This window comes from Cnephaeus nilssonii (assembly GCF_951640355.1).
Source record: "Cnephaeus nilssonii genome assembly, chromosome: 15".
Classification (NCBI taxonomy): Eukaryota; Metazoa; Chordata; class Mammalia; order Chiroptera; family Vespertilionidae; genus Cnephaeus; species Cnephaeus nilssonii.
This window is the reverse complement of record NC_137086.1, coordinates 34,986,591-35,009,349: the sequence shown is the minus strand read 5'-3', so window position 1 is coordinate 35,009,349 and position 22,759 is coordinate 34,986,591. Positions and strand designations below refer to the sequence as shown.

Here is a 22,759-nt window from a genome sequence, read left to right as displayed (position 1 = left end):
TTAGTGTTATGGACCAGAATTAACTTTAGGGTGGGAGGAGGGAATACACTCGGTGTAACCATACAATAGCTCTTGGTTCACGTGGGCCTCCTATATGTGAATGCTGTAAAAGAAATTTTCCATAAACACACCTTCCCTCGGTGTGATCTTAGTGGCTCCTTTCACAGAAGTTGGTTTTGATGTCTTCACAGATGATGAAGGGGCGACACCTGTTAAAAGAAGGCGTGTCAGCAGTGATGAGGAGCACACTGCAGACAGCTGCATCAGCGACATGAAAACAGACACAAGGGAGGTCCTGACCCCAACCAGCACTTCAGACAATGAGACGAGAGACTCCTCAATTATTGACCCAGGAACTGAGCAAGATCTTCCTTCCCCTGAAAATAGTTCTGTTAAAGAATACCGAATGGAAGTTCCCTCTTCGTTTTCAGAAGACATGTCAAATACCAGGTCACAGCATGCAGAAGAACAGTCCAACAGTGGTAGGTTTGAAGAGTGTAAAGAGTTTAAAGACCTCCACTGTCCCAAGGATTCTAACTTAGCTGAGGAAGAATCAGAGTTCCCTTCTACTTCTATCTCTGCCGTTCTGTCTGACTTAGCTGACTTGAGAAGCTGTGATGGTCAACCTTTGCCCTCCCAGGACCCTGAGGCTGCTTTGTCACTCAGTTGTGGCCATTCCAGAGGACTCTTGAGTCACATGCAGCAGCACGACATTTTAGATACCCTGTGCAGAACCATTGAGTCTACAATTCACGTGGTCATAAGGATATCTGGCAAAGGAAACCAAGCTGCTTCTTGACATTAGATGTAGCATGTCTACTTTTAAGGTCCCCCTGCTCCCCAATGCTGTTTGTATAAGTTTTGCTTATTTCTGTTTTTGTGCTTCAGTTTGTCCAGTGCTCTCTGCTTGAATGGCAAGATAGATTTATAGGCTTAATTCTTGGTCAGGCAGAACTCCAGATGAAAAAAAATTTGCATCTTCAGTATACTTTCTAAAGGGCAATCAGATAATGGATATGTTTTATGTAATTAAGAGTTCACTGTAGTGGCTTTCATTTAATATGGCTGTCTGGGAGGAACAGGGTTCCCTGGCCCTGTACAATGTAATTTAAACTTACAGCATTTTTACTGTGTATAATATGGTGTCTTCTGTGCCAGTTTTGTACCTTATAATAGAGGCAGATTGCCTCCGATCGCTGTGGTTCTTATTATCAAAATTAAGTTTACTTGTATACGGAACAACCACAAGAAATTTGATTCTGTAAAGAATCCTCTTTAGCTGTGGCCTGGCAGTATATAAATGGTGCTTTATTTAACAGAATACCTGTGGAGGAAATAAAGCACACTTGATGTAAAAATAATTGTTTTATTTTTATTGACATGACTGATTGCTATTCTGTGCACTTAATTAAACTGATTGTGATTACTTTTCATTTGTTTACATACGTTGCTTCAGTCTTCTCAGATGAAAGTAATGAGAAAACTGTGAATGGGGAAGCACTTACCGGCTGTATTCTATTTTGTCAGAGGTGTTAGTGGCAGTCCTTTCCACCCTGTAATGCTTACTGCTGCAGGGAGAAGTGTGACAATACAACCAACTCCTCTCACTTCAACATGCTTCTGAGTGCAACATGCCACTGTTTCACTAACCTAAGAGCTACCTACCTTAAAAACCCTGGAGTAAATAAAGGAATGACATCAACGTGCCAGTTATTCTTGTCTTCCTGAACTAAAACTACAGCAGAAAGTAAGCTTGCTACAAGGACAAACTTTAGGCTAGGAAACTTCATCAGTACTCAGAAATTCAATGTATTCCCAGAAGAGCATCTATGGGAGGTAAGGTTAAGTACTTAATTTCAGGTTGCTTGCTACTTCTTACTTGTAGTCAAGATTCAAACAATGCTTTAAATTCTGTAAAGTTCATGAATGTCATCCAATATAAATTAAGATTTTTGTTTTCCTTTTTTAAAAGAAATGATAAGGAAGAAGTAACTTTCTGCTTACAAAAAGTAATGCTCTTGTTAAATCTTCTAATTCAACCATTTAGAGTGGTCAGCTGCAGTAAACCTTTTATTTCTTCAAAATGCTGCTTCTGCCAACAGAATTTCATGTTCTCTTCTTTACAGACAGGAACTCCTTTACAGTCCAACTGTAATTCCGTTTGCCCTGGAGTAGGCACAAAATTCAGTACAACTGTTGCATAGTGTTCTGGAAGAAAAATAGGAATCATTATGAAGAGGAAAATACATGAGTACAGCTTTGAGTGTTCGGACTCTTACAACAAACAAACGGTACTAATAACATACCTTCTGGCCAGCTCCTACATCTCCATTTCATGACAATCTTTTCATTTGTTAACTGAAAACAAAGAGGAAGTTCTATTGAAAACATCTTTTTAAGTTTCCTACAGTACTATACAGAAAAACAGCGAAGCCTTTCATTAAACCCCTTATGTACTACTAAGAGTTATCACTGAACAACATACAGTCCCACCTTCAACTTATATGCCAAAACCATTGAGAATTCATTGTCCCTAGTGCCAAAATCTAACAGCAGTTAACGTCAGGACAAGTGTAGTAACACGGGTAACGGAACAGAGCTGCTGACACTTGTCAGGTGGCAGAAAGCTGAATGTTCTACACCAAGAGCTGGAGAATTATACTGCTTCTAAAATCATAAGCATTTGCACAATACTGTGAAATTAAGGCTTCAACTTTCTCATTATATATAACATTTTTTATTTGCTTTACAACCAACTATATAAAGTTCTCAAGTTTCTGTGAGTTCAATTAAAAGCCCATAGCAAGTAAAAAAGCAATGGTAATGGAAACAAGAGTCAGTCCCCAGCTTACTTTTCTTTAACCATAGATTTCTTACCAGTTCTATATATTCACCGGTGACATTTCCATCAAACATTTGGAATTTCCCTCCCTTTTCAGCTTCTAATATGGCAGGAGATTTAGAAAATTTTTGCACCAACTAACCAAGAAAAACATAGACATTAGTTCAGTATAGAATAATTACTATGGTTTGAGGGGTTTTTTTTATTTGTTAATCCTCACCTGAGGATATTTTTTCCATTGTTTTTGTTTTGTTTTTTTTTTAGAGTGGAAGGGAGGGGGAGAGACAGAATTTTTAAGTCCTAAATATGTAGCTTATAATTATTTACAGCTTTCTTTTCCTCACAGAGGGAGAAAACTAAGTAAATTAATGTATCCCCTAATTGCTGATATATTCCCCTCCCCCCCGGCCCCAAATATTTCAGAAGCTATCCTAAAGACTTGTATCCCCACAATTCTAGATCCCTTCATTCAGAAAAACAGGAACATAAGGGAAACCAAAGAACCAGCTCCAGGTCTCAGTGTGACATCTTCTCCCAGTGCCAGCATTTAAGATCCTGGCTTGAGAAGGGACTTACCTCTTTCACAGTGAAGATGCTGTACAGCCGCTCTACGCCTGCGTCGAACAGCTCCGTCATGTGCAGCGCCACAGTGGGGATCCTGACACCCAGTGGTGCCTGAATCTCAGGAGGTTCCAAAGGATAATTAGCATGCCAAGTTATAAAGTTGCTTAGATTTAAAATTCAGTCTTCCTGTCTTACTACCCATTCCAGAAACAGAGAGCATGAGAAGGCTTTTAGCACCACCCGTCCTGGCCTTTACTGGAAACAGCTCATTATCCCTATAAGCTCTTTAGCTCTGTTCTTCTGGGCTATGGTTTAACACCCAAAGTCCTACTTGGACGTATGAATGTGGCTTAAGGGGTGTGAAGATAAGCAGATGAAGGACAATAGCACATAAGGACAGAGTATCAATTTACACCACTAGATTCCAAGAACAGGATTTAAAACCTCGCAATCTAAAAGTTTGGAGAGAAGGTTGGTCCATTGAACCTCAAAAAGACCTGGTTTTGAACTCTGTTGCTACCAAAGAACAGTGCCTTTAGAATAATCTTGAACAAAATTCAATATCCCACAAAAAGGTATTTATACATTCCCTTCCATCAAAGATAAGAGTCTCATCATCCCCCCTGCTCCCCAAAAAATATGCCATGGAGGCAAGGATAATAGTCCATCATGGAAAGGTTGTTGAGAGCTTTGAAGAATTCTCACTAAGCACTTCCCTCCCCCTTCCCTACATATTGGCCACTAGAGATCATACCTGCAAGGTGTTCTCACTCAGTTTCCTTTTAATACTCAATTCCTGGGTTGCAGTTGCTTTCGTTGGTAAAATCATTCCCATTGTAAATTCTACAAAGAAACATAGGAAATGGCTTTAATAAAGAACTTTTTTCCTTTTCAGCACTAATAGGCAGAAAACCAAAAAAAAAAAAATGTGTAAAAAGAGTCCTAAATCATTTTGAGAATTTCAAGAACATTACACATCCTATATAATAAAAGCATAGTATGCAAATTGTCCCCTAGACCAGGAGTTCGACCAGGGGGCGGGGCTGGCCAGGAGAAGGGAGGGAGGCCAGCAGTGGCGGCACACAGCCGGGGGAAGGGAGGGAGTACCCGGCCGGCAGCCACTATGGACCCTACCAGGGCATGAATTTCGTGCATTGGGCCTCTAGTTTTCATATATAAAACATGAGTTACAGAGCAACAAATGCCTTATTTTTTCAAATGTTCTTTTCCAAAAACCTTTTTTAAAAATACATATATATTATTGATTTCAGAGAGGGAGGGAGAGGGAGAGAGTGATAGAAACATCAATGATGAGAGAGTTTCATTGATTGGGCTGCCTCCTGCACGCCCCATACTGGGGATCAAGCCTACAACCTGGGCATGTGCCCTGACCAGGAATCAAACCCTGACCTCCTGGTTCATAGGTAAACACTTAACCACTGAGCTACGCCAGCCGGGCCAAAAACCTCATTTTTAAACAGCTAACTTCTAATAGCTTTATGGCCTTCATCTACTGTCAAAACTGGACACTTTCACATTGCTTCACCACCACCTCACAAGCTTGGCCTCACGATATTCAGGCCTGTGGGCCAGTGGCAACCTCAAACCTATCTATGCCAACACCTAGACACATAGCAGAACCCAAGGATCCTATGCAGATAGGCCCTGTTGGCCACTTTGCCTGGCAAGTAACTTCTCTAGGGAAGAAAGCAATAAATAACCTCACTTCCACATAGTGTAGGTAGGAGTTACCTAGGTAAATCTCAGCTACACCTGTACTACCTACAGTCATTCATTCAACAACGAGTTATTAAACACCTACTATGTGCCAGGCAATGTGCTAGATGCTGGAGATACAGCAGTGAACAAGACAAACACCTTCTATGCCCCCATGGAGCTTGTGGTCTGGCAGGGAAGACAACAAACAAATTATACAAATGACTGATTAAATATCATTCATTCCAGAAGACTTAACAGTCCTATAGACAAAATGGTTCACGTGGTATACAATACTGACAATCACTAATTATGGTCTTACTCATGACTAGCTCTCAACATCCAGACTACACAGAGTTGTTTCTGGAGCCTTAGATGTTAGCCTGACCTGCAAATCCAGAGCACAGTGCAGAGCATAAGCAGGAAAGGGGCCCCGGGTTCACAAGGGATGCCTTCTTTACCCGTCTTAAGTGCCTTCAGGTAATCTCCAAGGGCCTCCCTGACCTTGGCGGTGCCTGCAGTTTTCATAAGATCCTTCAGTACATCCCCATCTCCTTTCTTTTTACTCACATTCACCTACAAATCAGAAAAATACAAACCTAAGAAAAATCTGGTCTGATGTATTCTTAAAACATTGGGACAAATGGATGAGAGAGGAACTGTGGCTGTGAGGGAAGAGGAAGACGTGACTATTAAGAGAGTGACAGGCAGGATTCTCCCTATATGTGAGAAGATGGAAGGATTTTTAAATCAAGTCTCCATTGACTATGTTGGCCATATCTTGAATGGACTTCTTAGAATGTGAGCCCCTTAATTTGCACACAATTTCATATGTGTATGTATGATATTGATGTAATCCATGGCTTTCACCAGGGCCTGGAAATGCGCTGTCCAGCACGCTCCTCACTAGCCGCATGTGCTCCTGGGCACTCGAAAGGTGGCTGGTCTGGCTTGAGATGTGCTATATGTGTAAAGTAATACACACCAGACTGGGAAGACTTAGGACAAAAAAAGAGAATGTAAAACAATCTCTAATAATTTTGATGTTAATTACATGTCTAAATGATGTTTTTTATATATTGGGTTAAATAACATTATTAAAATTAATTTTACCCATTTCTTTTAACTTTTTTTAATATGGCTACTAGAAAATCTTAAATTCCATATGTGGCTTGCATTATATTTCTATTGAACAGCGCTGGTCTAGAACCCCAAAGCCAATCTATACATATAAAAAGCCAGCGACCGGAAAGCCGTAACGACCGTAACGACCAGTTGCTATGATGCCCACTGCAGCCAGTGAACCAGCCTGATTGGGGGGTGGGGCCCATGGCCAACCTCCTGGGACCCCTCCCCCCAGCCTGCCCTGCCCCTGATCAGCCTCTCCCACCCCGATCGAGGGCGGGGCGGCCCGATCCCCAATGGGCCCCCGCCACCACGATTGGCCCACAACCCCTCCTCCAGGCCGGCCCCGCCCCTGATAGCCCCCTCTCCTACCCTAATAGGGGGCAGGCCAGCTGGCCAACCTCCTGCCGTCTCCTCTCCCGACAGGCCCAGCCCCGATCGGCCCAGACCCCACCCGTGCACAAATTCACACAGTGGGCCTCTAGTGTGATTAGGAAAAACAACTTCCCACATAATATGGCCTTGAGCTACACATTTCTGGCAGGGAGTAGAGTTGGGAAGGGGAGAGGAAAAGGAGAAGGGAGAGGGAGGGAAGGAAAGGAGCAGGGGGGAGGCAGATGTCGGGGGAGACAGGGAAAAGGAAACATCAAAATGCTGCTCTGGGGATGCTTCTGGTATTCTCAGAATGAAGAGCTCGGTTGGTTGGAACTCATTTAGTGTCCCTAGGACTCAGCTGAGCTGGGTCTGTCCCAGGTCCCATCCAAAGAGTTCCTCTATAATATTACCAAGGATTGAATCTAAATGACCAGTTTACTAGGCTGATGACAATTTCTCAGCGGATGGATCTGAACATCATAAAGTGAAACCAGCCCCTGAGTACAGCAACCTCATGTCTGAAGACATGTCAGAGGCAGCCCCCCTTTCCTAGCACTTTATAACCTTTAATAAAGGCCAGTCATAGACTGTTGCCTGGTACACTTTAGTTTTTACATCTTTGAAAGCCTTTGCACTGAATAATTTCACAAATCAAAAAAGACATTTTGTCAAGCTATTTGGTTTGGAAAATATAGCTGCTGTACAAATGGTCTCTTCCCAGAACCAAGCTTTCAGCTTTCAGAATGCACCATCTGGAAACCAAGGTTAGGATTTACCACACAGGCTCTATCACCCAAGAGAACAAGAGAGCCAGTCAAAGGCAATACATACTAATTAGTTCACAAAAAACACGATATAACCAAGGGAGATCCCAGCTAACGGCTGAGGATTTTCACTATTAAAGGGAAACAGCAAAGACGCAGGGGAGGAGAAACAATCCCATCCACCAAACTGCATGCTCCCTGAGCACTCTGCAGTGTGTGCATGGACACATTTATCCGATAACACCCTCAAAGATGAATTCACCCCGTTTCATAGATGAGGCCACGGGATGCAGGCCCAGGCCCCACACCTGGTCCATGGGGCAGTCTAGGACTGCCTCGGTTTACTCTCCTACACCACTCTGCTCCGCTCCACACTACATGCTGCCTCCACAACTGACCAAAACTGCAGGAATCACTGTCTGTTGAACAGTTTTTCAAATCTTCACCATCTAGAGCAGAAGCTTGATATTACAAAAAAGGAAGCAGATACTTTACCTCAGTGTCATCTACTTCATTTTCTTCAGAAAGGTTGGGTATTTCAATCAATCCCTTGTGCTTCGCACCAGATTCTTTAATTATACCTAAAATGAGCAAAACATGTTCTTCAATTACAAAGTAACAATTGGTTTATGCAAAACTTCCCTGCATACCTGAAGAGCTGGCCTCCTCACAGGAGCCACCACAGCTAGCGACAAGGAGGCTTCAGGTTTCCCGCCAACAGGTACCCACACAGCCTGTTTTCCTGACCCCCAGACAGGTAAGCAGCCAGGACCCGGCCAACGGACGTGCGCACAGAATCGGCCGGTGGAAGCGCGGGGTTGGAGGAAGTGGTTTTGTAACCAATGTTTCTTCTTCACCCCCCAATGTTCTCTACCACATCAAGGCAGGGTAAAGGGCCATCCTGATGAGTCACAAAAGATGGAAGAGCAGAAAGGGACAATGAGCTCTGATCATGGAAAGAGTGGGAGGGGAGAGGTGGTGGCTTGGCTTGGGAAGTTCTATGTGGACTCCATGCAGCTGGATTTTCTTCAACACCAGAGTGATTTCAGTGACCACATCAAGGTGGCAACATACATTATTCCCAAGTTCAGTGGCCTCACAAAATGACCAACCAGCAGCTACCCAGACAGGACACACTGAAAATCCCAGAACCCACAGGTGAGGCGGGAACCCCCTCCGGGACCAGAGGCAGAGAGGACCGCACTGCGGCTAAGAGGAGCAGTAACACTGACCGAATCACCCGCCCCCAGGCCAGCACAGCCCCAGGGGGAGGTTCCCACCGTGGTTTCTCCAGAGGGAGAACAGAGCACCAGGCGCACATGCGGGTCCTCCAGAACTGTGGGTGCTTCCTGGGAGGCTGCCTGGCCTTCCCACTGGGAATCAGAGGCACAGGGGCAGGGCTTTCAGCAGCCAGCACTCAAATCTTTTTTTCCCCCATTACAGCTTACATTCAGTGACTATCATGCATTATTTTGCATTAGTTTCAGGTGTACAACAGAGTGGTTAGACAATCATGTACTTCGCAGCACTAAGATCTTGGTGGACCGCACTCCTGCCTGCAGCAGCGCATAAGTAGAGATCCCAGTCAGGGTCAGCCCACCGCAGGGCCTGAGCTAGATCCCCAGGCAATGGCCGACGCCAGCTGTGGGCACGTTCTATTGCCCCACCAGGCAGGAGAGCACATCCGCGGCCCTGCTCGACTGCTAGGCAGAGCCTCCAGTCCCAACCATCCAGGAAGCCTGGCCGGGATGGGCAGCCCCGCGCAGGCAGGGCGCCCAGCCAGCACCTGTCCCACGAGGGAGCACAGCCTCGGGCGGCGAGGGAGCCTGCACAGTGAGTGACCCAAGCAGCCGCAGAGCCCAGCCTGCAGCCCTGCCCGAAGGCAGCACAGAGCCTGAGGCCGCATCCGGACAGTGACCCCCACCCAAATGCAGAGCATAGTCTTAGCCCCACCCAGTGGCTGGAGGCTGCTCCTGGCTGAGAGCCCAGCCAGAGGCTTTGCTCCACAGCGGAGCACAGCCAGGGGCCTGCTGGCCTACCTGGCACAAAGGCAAGCCTGCACACCTGTCTGTGTGCCACCTGATCACAGCACAGCCTGAGCCCAGGTTCAACCCCAAAGCCCTGCCTGACAGAACCCCCAGTGGCACCATCTGATCAAGAAGCACAGTCTGAGGCCCCACCCACCCAGGAGCAACTGTGGAGCTAGCCCACAGGCCTCCCAATCATCGAGTCCAACCAGTGTCAGTGCCCTGCCAGGGAACACTGCCAGGGACCCGCCTGACTAGAGGTAACTGCAGAGCCCAGCTCGTGGCCCGGCTTGAACGTGGAGCCCAGCCATCAGCAATCAACTCCTCAAAGCACACACAGCGGCCCCACCCAACTAGAGACCCTGACAACAAACTCCAAGAGACCACGGATACCACTGGCTGGCCACCCAGTTCCCAAACTAAGCTTAAAGATGGTCTTTTCCTGCTGACACAAACCTGTAAAGTCTGTAAGAGGAGACCACTTATATGTACAGATACCAACGCAAGGTAAGGCTCATAAAGAGTTAAAAAATGTGACAACACCTAAGGCAACTAATAAAGCTGCAATAAATGCCACTAAAGAAATAGAGATCTGCCTGGCCATTGTTGCTCAGTGGTTGAACATCTGCCCATGAACCAGGAAGTCAAGGTTTGATTCCCAGTCAGGGCATGTGCCCAGGTTGTGGGCTCAATCCCCATCAGCCAATCTATCTTTCTCTCATTGATGTTTCTGTCTCTCTATCCCGCTCCCTCTCTCTAAAATCAATTAAAAAAAAAGAAATGGAGATCTATAAACTATGTGACCAGGAATTCAGAATAAACCTCCTAAAGCTTAGTCAGCTACAAGAACACACAGACAACTCAGCCAAGCTGGGAAAACAATGCACGGACAAAACGAGAAGTGGAACAAGAAAATAGAAACCATCAAAAATAAATTTAAAAAACAAATCCTAGAGCTGTAGAGTATAATTACTGCACTCAAAAATTAAATAGCTTCAATAGCTAACTCGAGCAAGCAGAAGAATTAGTGAGCTAGAAGATAAGTCATTTGAAATTATCAGGTCCTAGAAACAAAAAAGAGAAAACGGAAGAGTGAAGGAAGCCTACAGGACTTATGGGATACCATTAAAAGAAACAAATACACATAATGAGGAGCCCAGAAGAAGAGACAGAAAAAGGGACAGAAAGTCAATTTAAAACAATAATGGTCAAAAACTTCCCAAACCTGGTAAGAGAAGTGGACACCCAGATTCATGAAGTGCAAAGGACCCAAACCGCTGACCCAAAAAGGGCAGCACCAAGACACACTTAAACTGTCAAAAGTCAAAGATAGAATTTTGAAAGCAGCAAGGGAACAGAGACTCATCACATACAAGGGCAATTAAACAAAAATCTGACAGGCCGGGAGTCAGACTATACATTCAAAATCCTAGCTAATAATAGACAAATATGCAAATTGACCATACCTCCGACATACCAACAAGCCACGCCCACCATCCAATCAGAGCGAGCATGCAAATTAACCCAAACCAAGATGGCTACAGCCTCAGAGAGCAAGGTTTCCTAGGTAACAGAGGAAGCCAAGCTTTCCGCCTGCCCTGGCCAGGCCTAAGCCTCCACTCAAGCTACAAAGTTTCTATACAAATGGCGGCAGAATGGAGCTTGAGAGAGCAGGCCAGGGTTGCCGCCGGCAACAGGGGAAGCAAAGCTTTCCGCACACCCTGGCTGGGCCCACCCGCTTAAGGCAACAAAGTTTCAATTATAACCCCAACACAAATGGCTACCGGCCTCGGAGGGAGCCTCAGGCTTGGCTCCGCTCCAGGCTACAAAGTTTCAATTGTAGAAGGAAAATAAATTCCAGATACCAGGGCCTCCCCTTGGGTTGCCAGGGGGCGTGGCCGGCCTGCAAACCACCACAGGCCCCTCGCTCAGGCCGCCCCACGCCCCAAGGGAACCCCCACCTGATCCCAGACACCCTTCAGGGCAAACCAGCTGGCACCCACCCCTGTACCAGGCCTCTATCCTACCTAATAAAAGAGTAATCTGAAGATTGATCATCACTGCAACACACAATATCGCTGCCCCCATGTGGTCAAAGATCCTGCCCCCATGTGGACACAAGATGGCCACCACAAGATGGCCAGCAGGAGAGGGCAGTTGGGAGGCACCCGGCCTGCAAAGGAGGGCAGTTGAGAGGGACCAAGCCTGCAAGGGAGGGCAGTTGGAGGTGATCAACCCTGCAGGAGAGGGCAGTTAGGGGTGACCAGGCCAGCAGAGGAGGGAAGTTGGGGGCAAACAGGCTGGCAGCAGAGTGGTTAGGGGGTGATCAGGCTGGCAGGCAGAAGTGGTTAGGGGCAATCAGGAAGGCAGGCAGGCAAGCAGTTGGGAGCCAGCAGTCCTGGATTGTGAGAGGGATGTCCGACTGCCCGTTTAGGCCCGATCCCAGTAGGATGATCCCACCAGGACCGGGCCTAAACGGGCAGTCGGACATCCCTCCAGGAGTCCCAGATTGGAGAGGGTACAGGCTGGGCTGAGGGACAACCCCCCGCCGTGCACGAATTTCGTGCACCGGGCCTCTAGTATTAAAAGAAATGATTATCAGGGCTTCTGGTCAAGACGGCAGCACAGGTAAACAGTACTCATATTCTCCCACAACCACATCAAAATGACAACTAAACTACAGAAGCGCCATCATTCAGAACCATCTAGTGAACAGTGGTCTTACAACTAAGGATAGAAGGAAGCCAGGTAGGAGGGACAGAGACTCGGGACAGGCTGGGCCCACACCTACATGTGGTGGATAAAAATCAGGAAGAGTTTCTTGGCTGCGGAGACTCCCCATTAGAAACAGGGATTCCCAGCCGTAGCAGGCCCCCCAGCCCAGGGTTCCAGCACCAGGAAAAGAAGTCCCATAACTCGCGGCTGTAAAAACCAGCAGAGTGCTGAATGAGACTGCGGGCTGCTCAAGTCCAGGCGCTTCTCTTCCAGAGCCTGCATTCAGACTGACTCGGACTCGCTCGCTCTGCGCTCCAGCACTGGGGCAGCAGCTCAAAGGCACCAGTGACCTACGGGGAGGAAATGAATTGCTAGGCTTCGGGGCAAGAGCTGGAGGGGCAGCTTTCTCCCAGACAGAAGTGCTGGCTGAGGCCACTGCTCCTTTGCTGAGCCCTCCCCCCGCAGAGCCAGCAGGCGGGTGCCAGATCTGAGTCTCCATCCACCTGGCTACACTGGCCACCCCTCCCTGGTGATTCCAAGACCCTGCCCCACCCAAGACAAAATAAACGAACAAGCAGAACAGAAACAGACTCACAGATACAGAGAACATTTTGATAGTTGCCAGATGGGAGGGGGCTAGAGGTATGGGTGAAAAAGGTGAAGGGATTAAAAAATACCAATTAGCCCTGACCAGTTTGGCTCAGTGGATAGAGCGTCGGCCTGCGGACTGAAGGGTCCCAGGTTCGATTCTGGTCAAGGGCATGTACCTTGGTTGCAGGCACATCCCCAGTGGGGAGTGTGCAGGAGGCAGCTGATCGATGTTCCTAACTCTCTATCCCTCTCCCTTCCTCTCTGTAAAAAATCAATAAAATATATTTTTTTAAAAATATCAATTAATAGTTACAGATAGTCACAGGGATGTAAAGTACAGCATAGGCAACATAGTCAATAATATTGTAATAACTATGTATGGTGTCAGATGGATATGAGATTTACCAGGATTTATCACTTAGTAAGTTATATAATGTATAATCACTGGGTTGTATACCTAACACTAATATAATATTGTATGTCAAATGCAATTGAAGATACCTTAATCAATAAAGAAATTTAAAAAAATGCAATTGAAAAATAAAAAATTATTTAAAGTCCTAGAAAACACCCCCAAAACAGGAAAGACTGTTAAGCAGGAATATTATAGCAGCAACATCAATAACCTAAAATGTGAGAGAGAGAGAGAGAGTATACATTTCTGAATGCTATTGAAGTTAAGTTGTTACCAGTATAAATAGGATATTTTATGTAAGCCTCAAAGTAATCACAAAGACATACCTGTAGTTGATACACAAAAGATTATGAAAACGAGTCAAAGCATACCCACAAATAGGCACCCAATCACCAAGGAAGATGCCAGGAGAGGAAGTAAGGAACATGGGAGCTACAAAACACTCAGAAAAACAATTAACAAAATGGCAATAGTAAGTCCTTATCTATCAGTAATTATTTTAAACATAAATGATTAAATTCTCCAATCAAAAAACACATAATGGCTGAATGGGTTAAAAAGTACCAAGATCGCCGAAATCGGTTTGGCTCGGTGGATAGAGCGTTGGCCTGCGGACTGAAGGGTCCCAGGTTCGATTCCGGTCAAGGGCATGTACCTTGGTTGCGGGCACATCCCCAGTAGGGGGTCTGCAGGAGGCGGCTGATGGATGTTTCTCTCTCATTGATGTTTCTAACTCTCTATCCCTCTCCCTTCCTCTCTGTAAAAAAACAATAAAATATATATATATATATATATATATATATATATATATATATATATATATTTTAAAAAGTACCAAGATCTAGCAATATGCTGCCTGTACAAGACTCACTTTACCTTTAAGGACACACATAAACTAAGAGTGAAGGGATGCAAAAAGATATCTCAAACAAATGGTGACAAAAAAAAAAAAAAAAAAAACCATGAGCAGCTATATTTATATTAGATAAAATAGACTGTAAACTAAAAATGCTCAAAAGAAACTAAGAAGGTCACTGTGTAATGCTAAAGGGGTAAATTCATTAAAAAGATATAACAATAATAAATACTTAGGACCCAACATCGAAGCAACTAAATGTATAAAGCAAGTACTAAAAGAACTAAAAGGAGAAATAAGTAGCAATACAGTAATATAGTTGGGGGACTTTACTACCCAATTTTCAACAGAGGATGGATCATCCTGACAGAAAATCAACAAGGAAATAGAAAATTTGAACAACACTGTAGACTAAATGGATCCAACAGACATATAAAGTACATTCCATCAAACAGTAACAGAATACACATTCTTATCAAGCACCTATAGAACATTTTCTGAGATAAATCATGTTAGGCCACAAAACAAGGCTCAATAGATTAAAAAATATAGAAATTACAATAAGTGTCTTTCCCAACCACAGTGGTATAAAACTAGAATTCAATAACAGGAGGAAAACTGGAAAATTCACAAATACATAAAAATTAAACAAGCCGGGCTGGCATGGCTCAGTGGTTGAGCATTGACCTATGAACCAGGAGGTCACAGTTTGATTCCAGTCAGGGCAGATGCCAGGATACTGGCTCAATCCCCAGTCGGGGGCATGCAGAAGGCAGCCAATCAATGATTCTCATCATCAATGTCTCTCTCTCTCCCTCTCTCTTCCTCTGAAATCAATAAAAATGCATATTTTTTAAAAAGTTAAACAAAACACTCCTGAATAACCAATGCCTTAAAATCAAAAGAAAATTTTAAAAAATCTCAAGGCAAATGAAAATGGAAACATAATACACCAAAACTTAGGGAATGTAGCAAAAGCAGTTCTAAAAGGAAATAAATAAAGAGAAGAGCTCAAATAAAGAACCTAACTTTACACCTCAAGGAACTAGAAAAAGAAGAACAAACTAAGCTCACATTTAGCAGAAAAAAAGGAAATAAAAAGCAATATACACAGATTCAATACAATCCCTATCAAAATTCCAATGGCATTTTTCACAGCAACAGAACAATTCTAAAATGTGTATGGAATCACAAAAGACACCAAATAGTCAAACCAATCTTGAGAAAGAACAAAGCAGGAGACATCACACTTCCTGATGTTAAACTATATTACAAAGCTATAGTAATCAAAACAGTAATGGAATTCTATTCCACAAAAATCAATGGAATAGAAAATCCAGAAATAAAACGATGCATATTTGGTCAATTATTCTATAACAAAGGAGCCAAGACTATACAGTGGACAAAAGAGAGTCTCTTCAAAAAATGTTGCTGGGAAACTGAGCAGTGCAGAAAAAAGAAAAGAAAAGAGAAAAGAAAAGAATGATCAGGACACTGAAAAAAGAGATAGAGGAAGATATAAACAGATGGAAGAACATACCATGTTCATGGATTGGTAGAATCAACATCATTAAAATGTCCATACTACCCAAAGCAATCTATAGATTCAATGCACTCCCCATTAAAATACCAACGGCATATTTCACAGACCTAGAATGAACTCTCCAAAAATTCATCTGGAATAAAAAAATACCCCAAATAGCCGCAGCAATCCTGAGAAAGAAGAACAAAGTAGGAGGGATCACAATACCAGATATCAAGCTGTATTACAAAGCCACTGTTCTCAAAACTGCCTGGTACTGGCACACAAGAACAGACATATAGACCAATGGAACAGAATAGAGAATCCAGATATTGACCCAAACCACTATGCTCAATTAATATTTGACAAAGGAGGCAAGAGCATACCATGGAATCAAGACAGTCTCTTCAATAAATGGTGTTGGGAAAATTGGACAGATACATGCAAAAAAAATGAAACTAGACCAGCAACTTACACCATACACAAAAATAAACTCAAAATGGATAAAGGACTTAAACGTAAGACAGGAAACCATAAAAATACTAGAGGAATCCACAGGCAGCAAAATCTCAAACATATGCCAAAGCAATTTCTTTATGGATACAGCTCCTAGGGCAATGGAAACTAAAGAGAAAATAAACAAATGGGACTACCTCAAAATAAAAAGCTTCTGCACAGCAAAAGAAACCATCAACAAAACAACAAGAAGGCCCACTGCATGGGAGAACATATTTGCAATGTTATCTCTGATAAGGGTTTAATCTCCAACATTTACAGGGAACTCATACAACTTAACAAAAGGAAGATAAACAACCCAATCAAAAAATGGGGGAAAGATCTAAATAGATACTTTTCGAAAGAGGACATAAAGAAGGCCAAGAGAAATATGAAAACATGCTCAAAGTCACTACTAATCATCCGAGAGAAGCAAATCAAAACGACAATGCGGTACACCTGTCAGAATGGCTATCATCAGCAAATCAACAAACAAGTGCTGGCAAGGATGCAGAGAAAAAGGAACCCTCGTGCACTGCTGGTGGGAATGCAGACTGGTGCAGCCTCTGTGGAGAACAGTATGGAGTTTCCTCAAAAAAACTAAAAATGGAACTCCAATGATCTCACTTCTAGGATATATTCCAAGAAACTAGAAACACCAATCAGAAAGGACATATGCACCCGTATGTTCATAACAGCACAATTGATAATAGCTAAGATTTGGAAACAGCCTAAGTGCCAATCAGCATATGATTGGATTAAAAAACTGTGGTACAGCTACACAATGGGATACTATGCTGCGGTAAAAAAGAAGGTATTCTTACCATTTGCAACAGCATGGATGGACCTGGAGAGCATTATGCTAAGTGAAATAAGCCAGTCAGAGAAAGATAAATATCACATGATCTCACTCATTTGTGGAATATAATGAACAACATAAACTGATGAACAGGGACAGATCCAGAGACAGAGAAGCATCGATCAGACCGTCAAACCTCAAAGGGAAGGCAGGGGAAAGTGGGGGTAAGGGGGAGAGATCAATCAAAGGACTTGTATGCATGCATATAAGCCTAACCAATGGACACAGACACCAGGGGGTGAGGGCATGAGTGGGGGGCGGGCAATGGGGGCATAAGGACACATATGTAATACCTTAATCAATAAAGAAAAAAATAAAAATAAAGATATACAATAAAAGAAAGAAAGAAAGAAAAAGAATGAAACTGGATCCCTATCTTCCACCATACACAAAAATTAACTCAAAATGAATTAAAGATGTAAACATACGACCTGAAACCATAAAACTCCTAGAAGAAAGCACAAGCAGGAAGTTCTTCGACATGGGTCTTGGCATTTATTTTGGGATCTGACACCAAAAGCAAAGGCAACAAAGCAAAACTAAACAAGCGGGACTACATCAAACTAAAAAGCTTCTGCACAGCAAAAGAAATCATCAACAAAATGACAACATAAAGAATGAGAGAAAATATTTGCAAGCCTCATCTGATAAGGAGCTAGTGTCCAAAATAATAAGAAACCCATACAACTTAATAGCAAAAGAAAAAAAAATCCCATTTAAAAACGGGCAAAAGCCTAAATAGACACTTACGCAAAGAAGATCCTCAAATGATGGCCAACAGGTACATGAAAAGGTGTTGAACATCACTAATCCACAGGGAAAGCAAATCAAAACCATAATGAGTACCACCTCACACCTGTTAAAATGGCTGCTCTCAAAAAGAGAACAGGTGTTGGCAAGGATGTAGACCACAGCAGGGACCAGGCGGGGGCAGGGCCGCCCCGGCTGCAGTCCCTCCAGCAGCAGCACTGAAGGAGTAACTGCCAGCAGACCCCGACCCCGAAGGTCCAAGGCAGGAGCGGGACCACTCGGATGCTGGCCGCCGTCGCCCTGGGCTCGGGCCTGGTTGGAGGGAACAAGGTGGCCACCAGGGCAGAGGCCCGAGGCCGGCTTACTGGGTGGCTCTCCAACCCAAACTCTCAAGAAAGGGGCTGACTCCTGGGCTGAGGCCCAGCCTTGAACATAGCACAATCTTCTAGAACCAGATTCCCACCCCCCACCCCCGCCTCCTCTTCCTTTCCTCCTTTGTCTTCACATCTGTGGTTATTTTAACAAGTATTCACTGAGCATAGACTGCCTAGCCAGCCAGGAGCTAGGCACCACAGGAGAATTTATTCATTCAACCAACACATACCGTTCCAGACAGTGATCTGGGCCTGAAACAGAACCAATCAATTCCTGACCCAAAGACCCAAAGAGTGAAAACAACCCACCTCCCCACTAACTGACGAGCAGATGAACAAAATGTGCCATATCTGTACAAAGAACATAAAAAAAGAATGAAAAGTGCGACATACAACATAAGTGAACCTTGAAAACATTATAAGTGAAAAACAATCCCACAAAAAAACCCACACATACTGTATGATTCCGTTCAGATGAAATGTCCAGAATAGGCAAATCCACAGATAGAAAACAGGCCAGTGGTTGTGGCAGGCTGGGGGAGTGGCTGCTAATGGATACAGGGTTTGGGGGAAGGGATGAAATTTTTCTGAAATTCATTGTAGTGACGGCTGTACAACTCTGAATGTATTGAAAACCACTGAATTGTATACAAGTGGGCGAATTATATAGTACTAGTAGCCCTGCCCACGAATCCGTGGGCCAGTAGGTGGCTGCCCTGCCCTCCTGTAGCTCCCTCCGTCCCCCCCTCATAGCTTGCTGCCCTGCCCCCTCCTGCAGCTCTCCGCCTCCCGCTTGCAGTTTGCTGCCCCACCCTCGGGTCGTTACGTGGCGGTTCGTTTTGCCTCACGGAGTCACGGATCATTAGCACATCCCTCTCTTATTATATAGGGTGTGAATTATACCTCAATGAAGTTGATAGTTTTTTTAAATCTCCACCCTGATGAATTGGGAGAAGAGGAGGAACCAGAACAAACAAAATATTTAAGTAACCACATATAACAAAATATCAGCACTTTGGGGGAAAATAAAGCAGGGAGGCAGTACAAGGATGGCTTCTGAAATGTTTACAGGACGCAGACAGGTGGCCTCACTCGGGTATGAAGACCTGACGGGCCCAGAGCAGCCAGCAGGCAGCTATCAGGGGGGAGTGTGTTCCAGGCAGCAGCTCCGGGGAACGCTGGGCTCCCAGGGCCTGGCAGACAGGAGTCCAGCTGAAAGCGATAAGCTCTAAGTGTCTCCGGGAAAGGGAAGCCCCCAGCATGACGGACAAGGAACTCCAGGTGTGGTGAGGTGTGTCTGGAGCTACCAACACCAATTCAGGGTCCAGTCCGTGCAGGGTCCACAGCAGTTCTAAAAACATTCATTGAATGATGAAGGATGAATCAACGAGTCTGCCCCGAGACCGCCTCCAGCCCTCCTGGACCCCGAGGCCCCGTACCTTTCCAGCCCAGTTTGATGTTCCACTCGTAGAAGAAAATCAGCTTCCCTTTGCGGCTGCTGCAGGAAGCCTCGCCTTCCACCTGCTTCAGGTCACTGATCTGGCAGCGACCAGCCTCATTCTCCACCACGATACCCACCAGGGACTCTCGGAGCTTCCCCTTGGACCAGCTGGTGGCGTCCCGCTCTGTCCTGCCGGGGACAGAAGGGCGGAGCCGTGAGTGGAGGCCCAGGTGTGTCACCTGCCCAGCCCAGACCAGCCTGACTCCTCTCGGGGCCTTCAAAGAACTGCCGCCCTCAAACTTACAAACATGCTCCTCAAACCAACTTTCTACCAAATAGCGTTTAATCCTCCTGCTCGGTTTCTGAAGCAGCATTAGCCACTATATAAAGTAGTGTTTTGTCTTGAAAACACCAGCTTATTTTGGGGAAAAGAGGGTCTAGCAATCTGACCAGTTGGAAATGGATGGGCAAAGCCTGGACCATATGAAAAGGTGGCAATAATTCAAATAATTCTAATCACAGCAAGACAAAGTATCAGGTGTGTTCACACCTATTATTTTATGCAATCACCCCAAATAATGTTCCCATTTTGGGGAGCAGAAATGAGCCCAGAGAAGTCCATGATGTGTCCATGGTGACAGGACTAGGAAAGGAGAAGTCAGCTTCTCCAAGCTCCAGGCCAGGGTTCCCCCAGTAAGCCATCCCGTCACAGGCCAGGGCTCCCCGGTAAGCCATCCCGTCACAGGCCAGGGCTCCCCAGTAAGCCATCCCGGGCTTTGCTCTCCTAGGACCTGCCTCAGCATCACCTGAAGGCCCTGAGGTACCACAGGCCTGGGAGGGGCGTGAGAGAAGCGATGATGGGGGGGGGGGGGGGGGGAGGCAGAAGAGAGCCAGCGCTCCAGATGAGGCACAAAAAGGATGGTAACTTGTTCGAACTCCTCCAAGGCAGGGCTCACCCGAGGCCCATCAAGTCAGAAGCCGAGTTAGACCCAAATTCCTGTTCTTTCCGAGACGCACACACCAAAGCCCAGACCACGCTCCGCCCACACACTTTCAAGCTTCCTTCTTTCTTCCAACAGCAGGATGATGAGGTGTGTGTGTGGGGGGGGGGGGGGGGGGGGGAGGGGGGAGGGCAGAACTCAATTCAGGGGGCAGACGGTCCAAGCTGAAGAGGCAAGTCCAAAGCCATTCTTGGAGCCCAAACCAACTTCCAAAAGGAGGACTCAAGTCCCGGGGCAGTGCCCACGCGACGCCCGGTCTCAAGCCTCGGAGGGCGCCCCCGGGCCAGGGGCTGCGGAGGAGCCGCACTTAGAGCGGAGGGGGAGGGGGAGGGGGAGGGGAAGGGCCTCCTGCACCTGTGCCAGCCCCCGCCCCGCGCAGGGACCCCGCGGCCTGGAGGCGCCCCGAAACCCGCCACCCGCCACCCCCAGCCCCTGGGCACGGGGAGCCCAGAGCAGAGGGGCCCCACCGCCCCGCCGGCTCCCGCGGGAGGAGGCCCGGCCCCCGCCCGCCGCACCAGTGCCAGTTGTTCACGTTGGTGCCGTCCTCCCGCTCCTCCACGATCCAGCGCGGGTCGCCCTGGCCCCACTTGGCCATGTCTGCGCGGGCGGCGCGCCCCCAGGGGGACCCGGCAGGCCCGCGGCGGCGGCGCTCCCGGCCTGCGAGCCCGGCTCGGCGTCCGCCGCCCGGAAAGTGCCGGGAGCCCCGCCCCTGCGCCGCCCCGCCCCGCGCCCCGCGCAGCGCGCCCTGCGCTCGGAGCTCGGAGCTCGGGCCGGCCGGCCGGGCGGGGGCCTGGGGGCGGCGGTGCCCGGCGGGCTCGGGGGAGCGTAGGGGCCTGGGAGGCCGGGAGTGGGGGCCCCGGAGAGGTCCGTCCGAGAGTCGGGGGCGGGGGGAGGGGAGGGAAAAGGGGAAAGTCGGGGTCCGGGCCGAGGGCGGTGAGAGGGGGTGTAGATGGGGTGGGGAGATGTGCCAGGACCGGGGCCCATTGGGGCGATCCTGCGGGCTCGGGGCGGGAGGGTGGGAAGGCCCCGGCCCCGCTGCCCGACTCGCAGGGCCCGGGGCCTGGAAGGGGGTCCTCGGCGCCCCCTCGAAAGGCCCAGACACCTCCCCTCCGGGGCTGCGGGGGGCTGCGACGGTCGGCTTCGGGGCTGGAAGTGGGCGGCGAGGGCGGCCGCGGGCCGTGCGGGGCCCAGACCGGAAGCGGCTGTCCGGTCGGCCGCGCTCTCCTTCCGTCCCGCTGAGGACTCGCCCCGGGCGCTCGGTCACTTGGTTTGCTCCGCGGGGCGTCGGCGGGGCGCCTGCTCCGGACCCCACGTCCAGGGTTTGTCTGCAAGTTCCTGCGGGTGGCGCACGGGGGTTCCCCCCGGCCTCTCCCACCCGAGCGGGGAGCGCCACGTTCCCGTTACTCCGGGCATGTTCACCTGTCAGGTCATCATCTTCGATGGCAAAAGAACGTGATTGCAAGCGCATGTGTCAGCTTGCTGCAGTTTTACCACAATTAAGTGGATATTGATTCCTTAGGCGTCTTCACCTTCCAGCAAAAACTCTGTACCAACTATTTGTGAGATGTTTAGTGTGGGAAGCGGGTGTGACCATTGGAGGGTGGAGTGGCTGACTGTCCCGCTCCCGGGTGTAGACCTTCCCTTTGCCGGGGTCTGTGCTCATCCGTGAGATAAACTCACAGGTGGAGAACGTTTTTTCTCCTTTACTTAACTGGAGCTACCGCATTCCAATATCAGTTTCCAAAAATACAACAGTGATATAAACAAAATGCTTTCAAAGTGTTTTAGCCCCAAAACAAAATGACATTTTGATTTCACCTTTTTACACGTGACCTCACCAAAGACATGGACAGCTAACACATGGTATCAAATAGAAAAGAATTTCCATGGCAATGCCCCGGGGGCACGGTTTTCTTGTGCATTAGCTGTGCAACTTTTATCCGACTCGTAAAGAATATTAATGATAGAGCATGAGATAGTAAGATGTAGGTATGGATAATTAGAACCTGGGGGGGGGGGGGGATAAAACAACAAAACCTATGAAGGCAGAAGCTATAATCACTAAAATTGTATGCGGACAAAAAATTTTTTGCAATATTTATGTAAAAAGAATTGTCCCAGCCGAAGCCGGTTTGGCTCAGTGGATAGAGCGTCGGCCTGTGGACTGAAGGGTCCCGGGTTCGATTCCGGTCAGGGGCATGTGCCTTGGTTGTGGGCACATCCCCGGCAGTGGGGGTGTGCAGGAGGCAGCTGATGGATGTTTCTAGCTCTCTATCTCTCTCCCTTCCTCTCTGTAAAAAATCAATAAAATATATTAAAAAAAAAAA

At 46.8% G+C, this 22,759-nt stretch overlaps 2 protein-coding genes across 7 annotated transcripts in view; one reads left to right on the top strand and one right to left on the bottom strand.

Moving 5' to 3' along the window:
• USP34 (ubiquitin specific peptidase 34) overlaps positions 1–1,427 on the top strand; it is a 239,468-nt gene extending 238,041 nt beyond the window's left edge. For all 5 annotated transcript variants that reach the window (XM_079792022.1, XM_079792020.1, XM_079792024.1 and 2 more), the window contains one exon: positions 192–1,427. In XM_079792022.1, the coding sequence (XP_079648148.1) occupies positions 192–799 (608 nt within the window). In that variant the 3' untranslated portion in view covers positions 800–1,427. The remainder of the gene's footprint in view (positions 1–191) is intronic.
• Positions 6–21,121, bottom strand: LOC307111854 (activator of 90 kDa heat shock protein ATPase homolog 2). Of its 2 annotated transcripts, none has more exons than XM_079792027.1 (10): positions 20,948–21,121; positions 19,430–19,620; positions 7,882–7,967; positions 5,584–5,698; positions 4,161–4,249; positions 3,419–3,523; positions 2,878–2,979; positions 2,307–2,358; positions 2,005–2,208; positions 6–209 (listed from the first exon to the last, which is right to left on the bottom strand). In XM_079792027.1, exons 1-9 carry the CDS (start codon positions 21,025–21,027, stop codon positions 2,036–2,038), a joined length of 993 nt encoding a protein of 330 aa, XP_079648153.1. In that variant the 5' UTR covers positions 21,028–21,121; the 3' UTR covers positions 6–209; positions 2,005–2,035. The 2 variants fall into 2 exon arrangements, with proteins under 2 accessions (XP_079648153.1, XP_079648154.1); XM_079792028.1 differs by having other exon boundaries at positions 3,419–3,517.
• Positions 21,122–22,759: the final 1,638 nt, after the last annotated feature.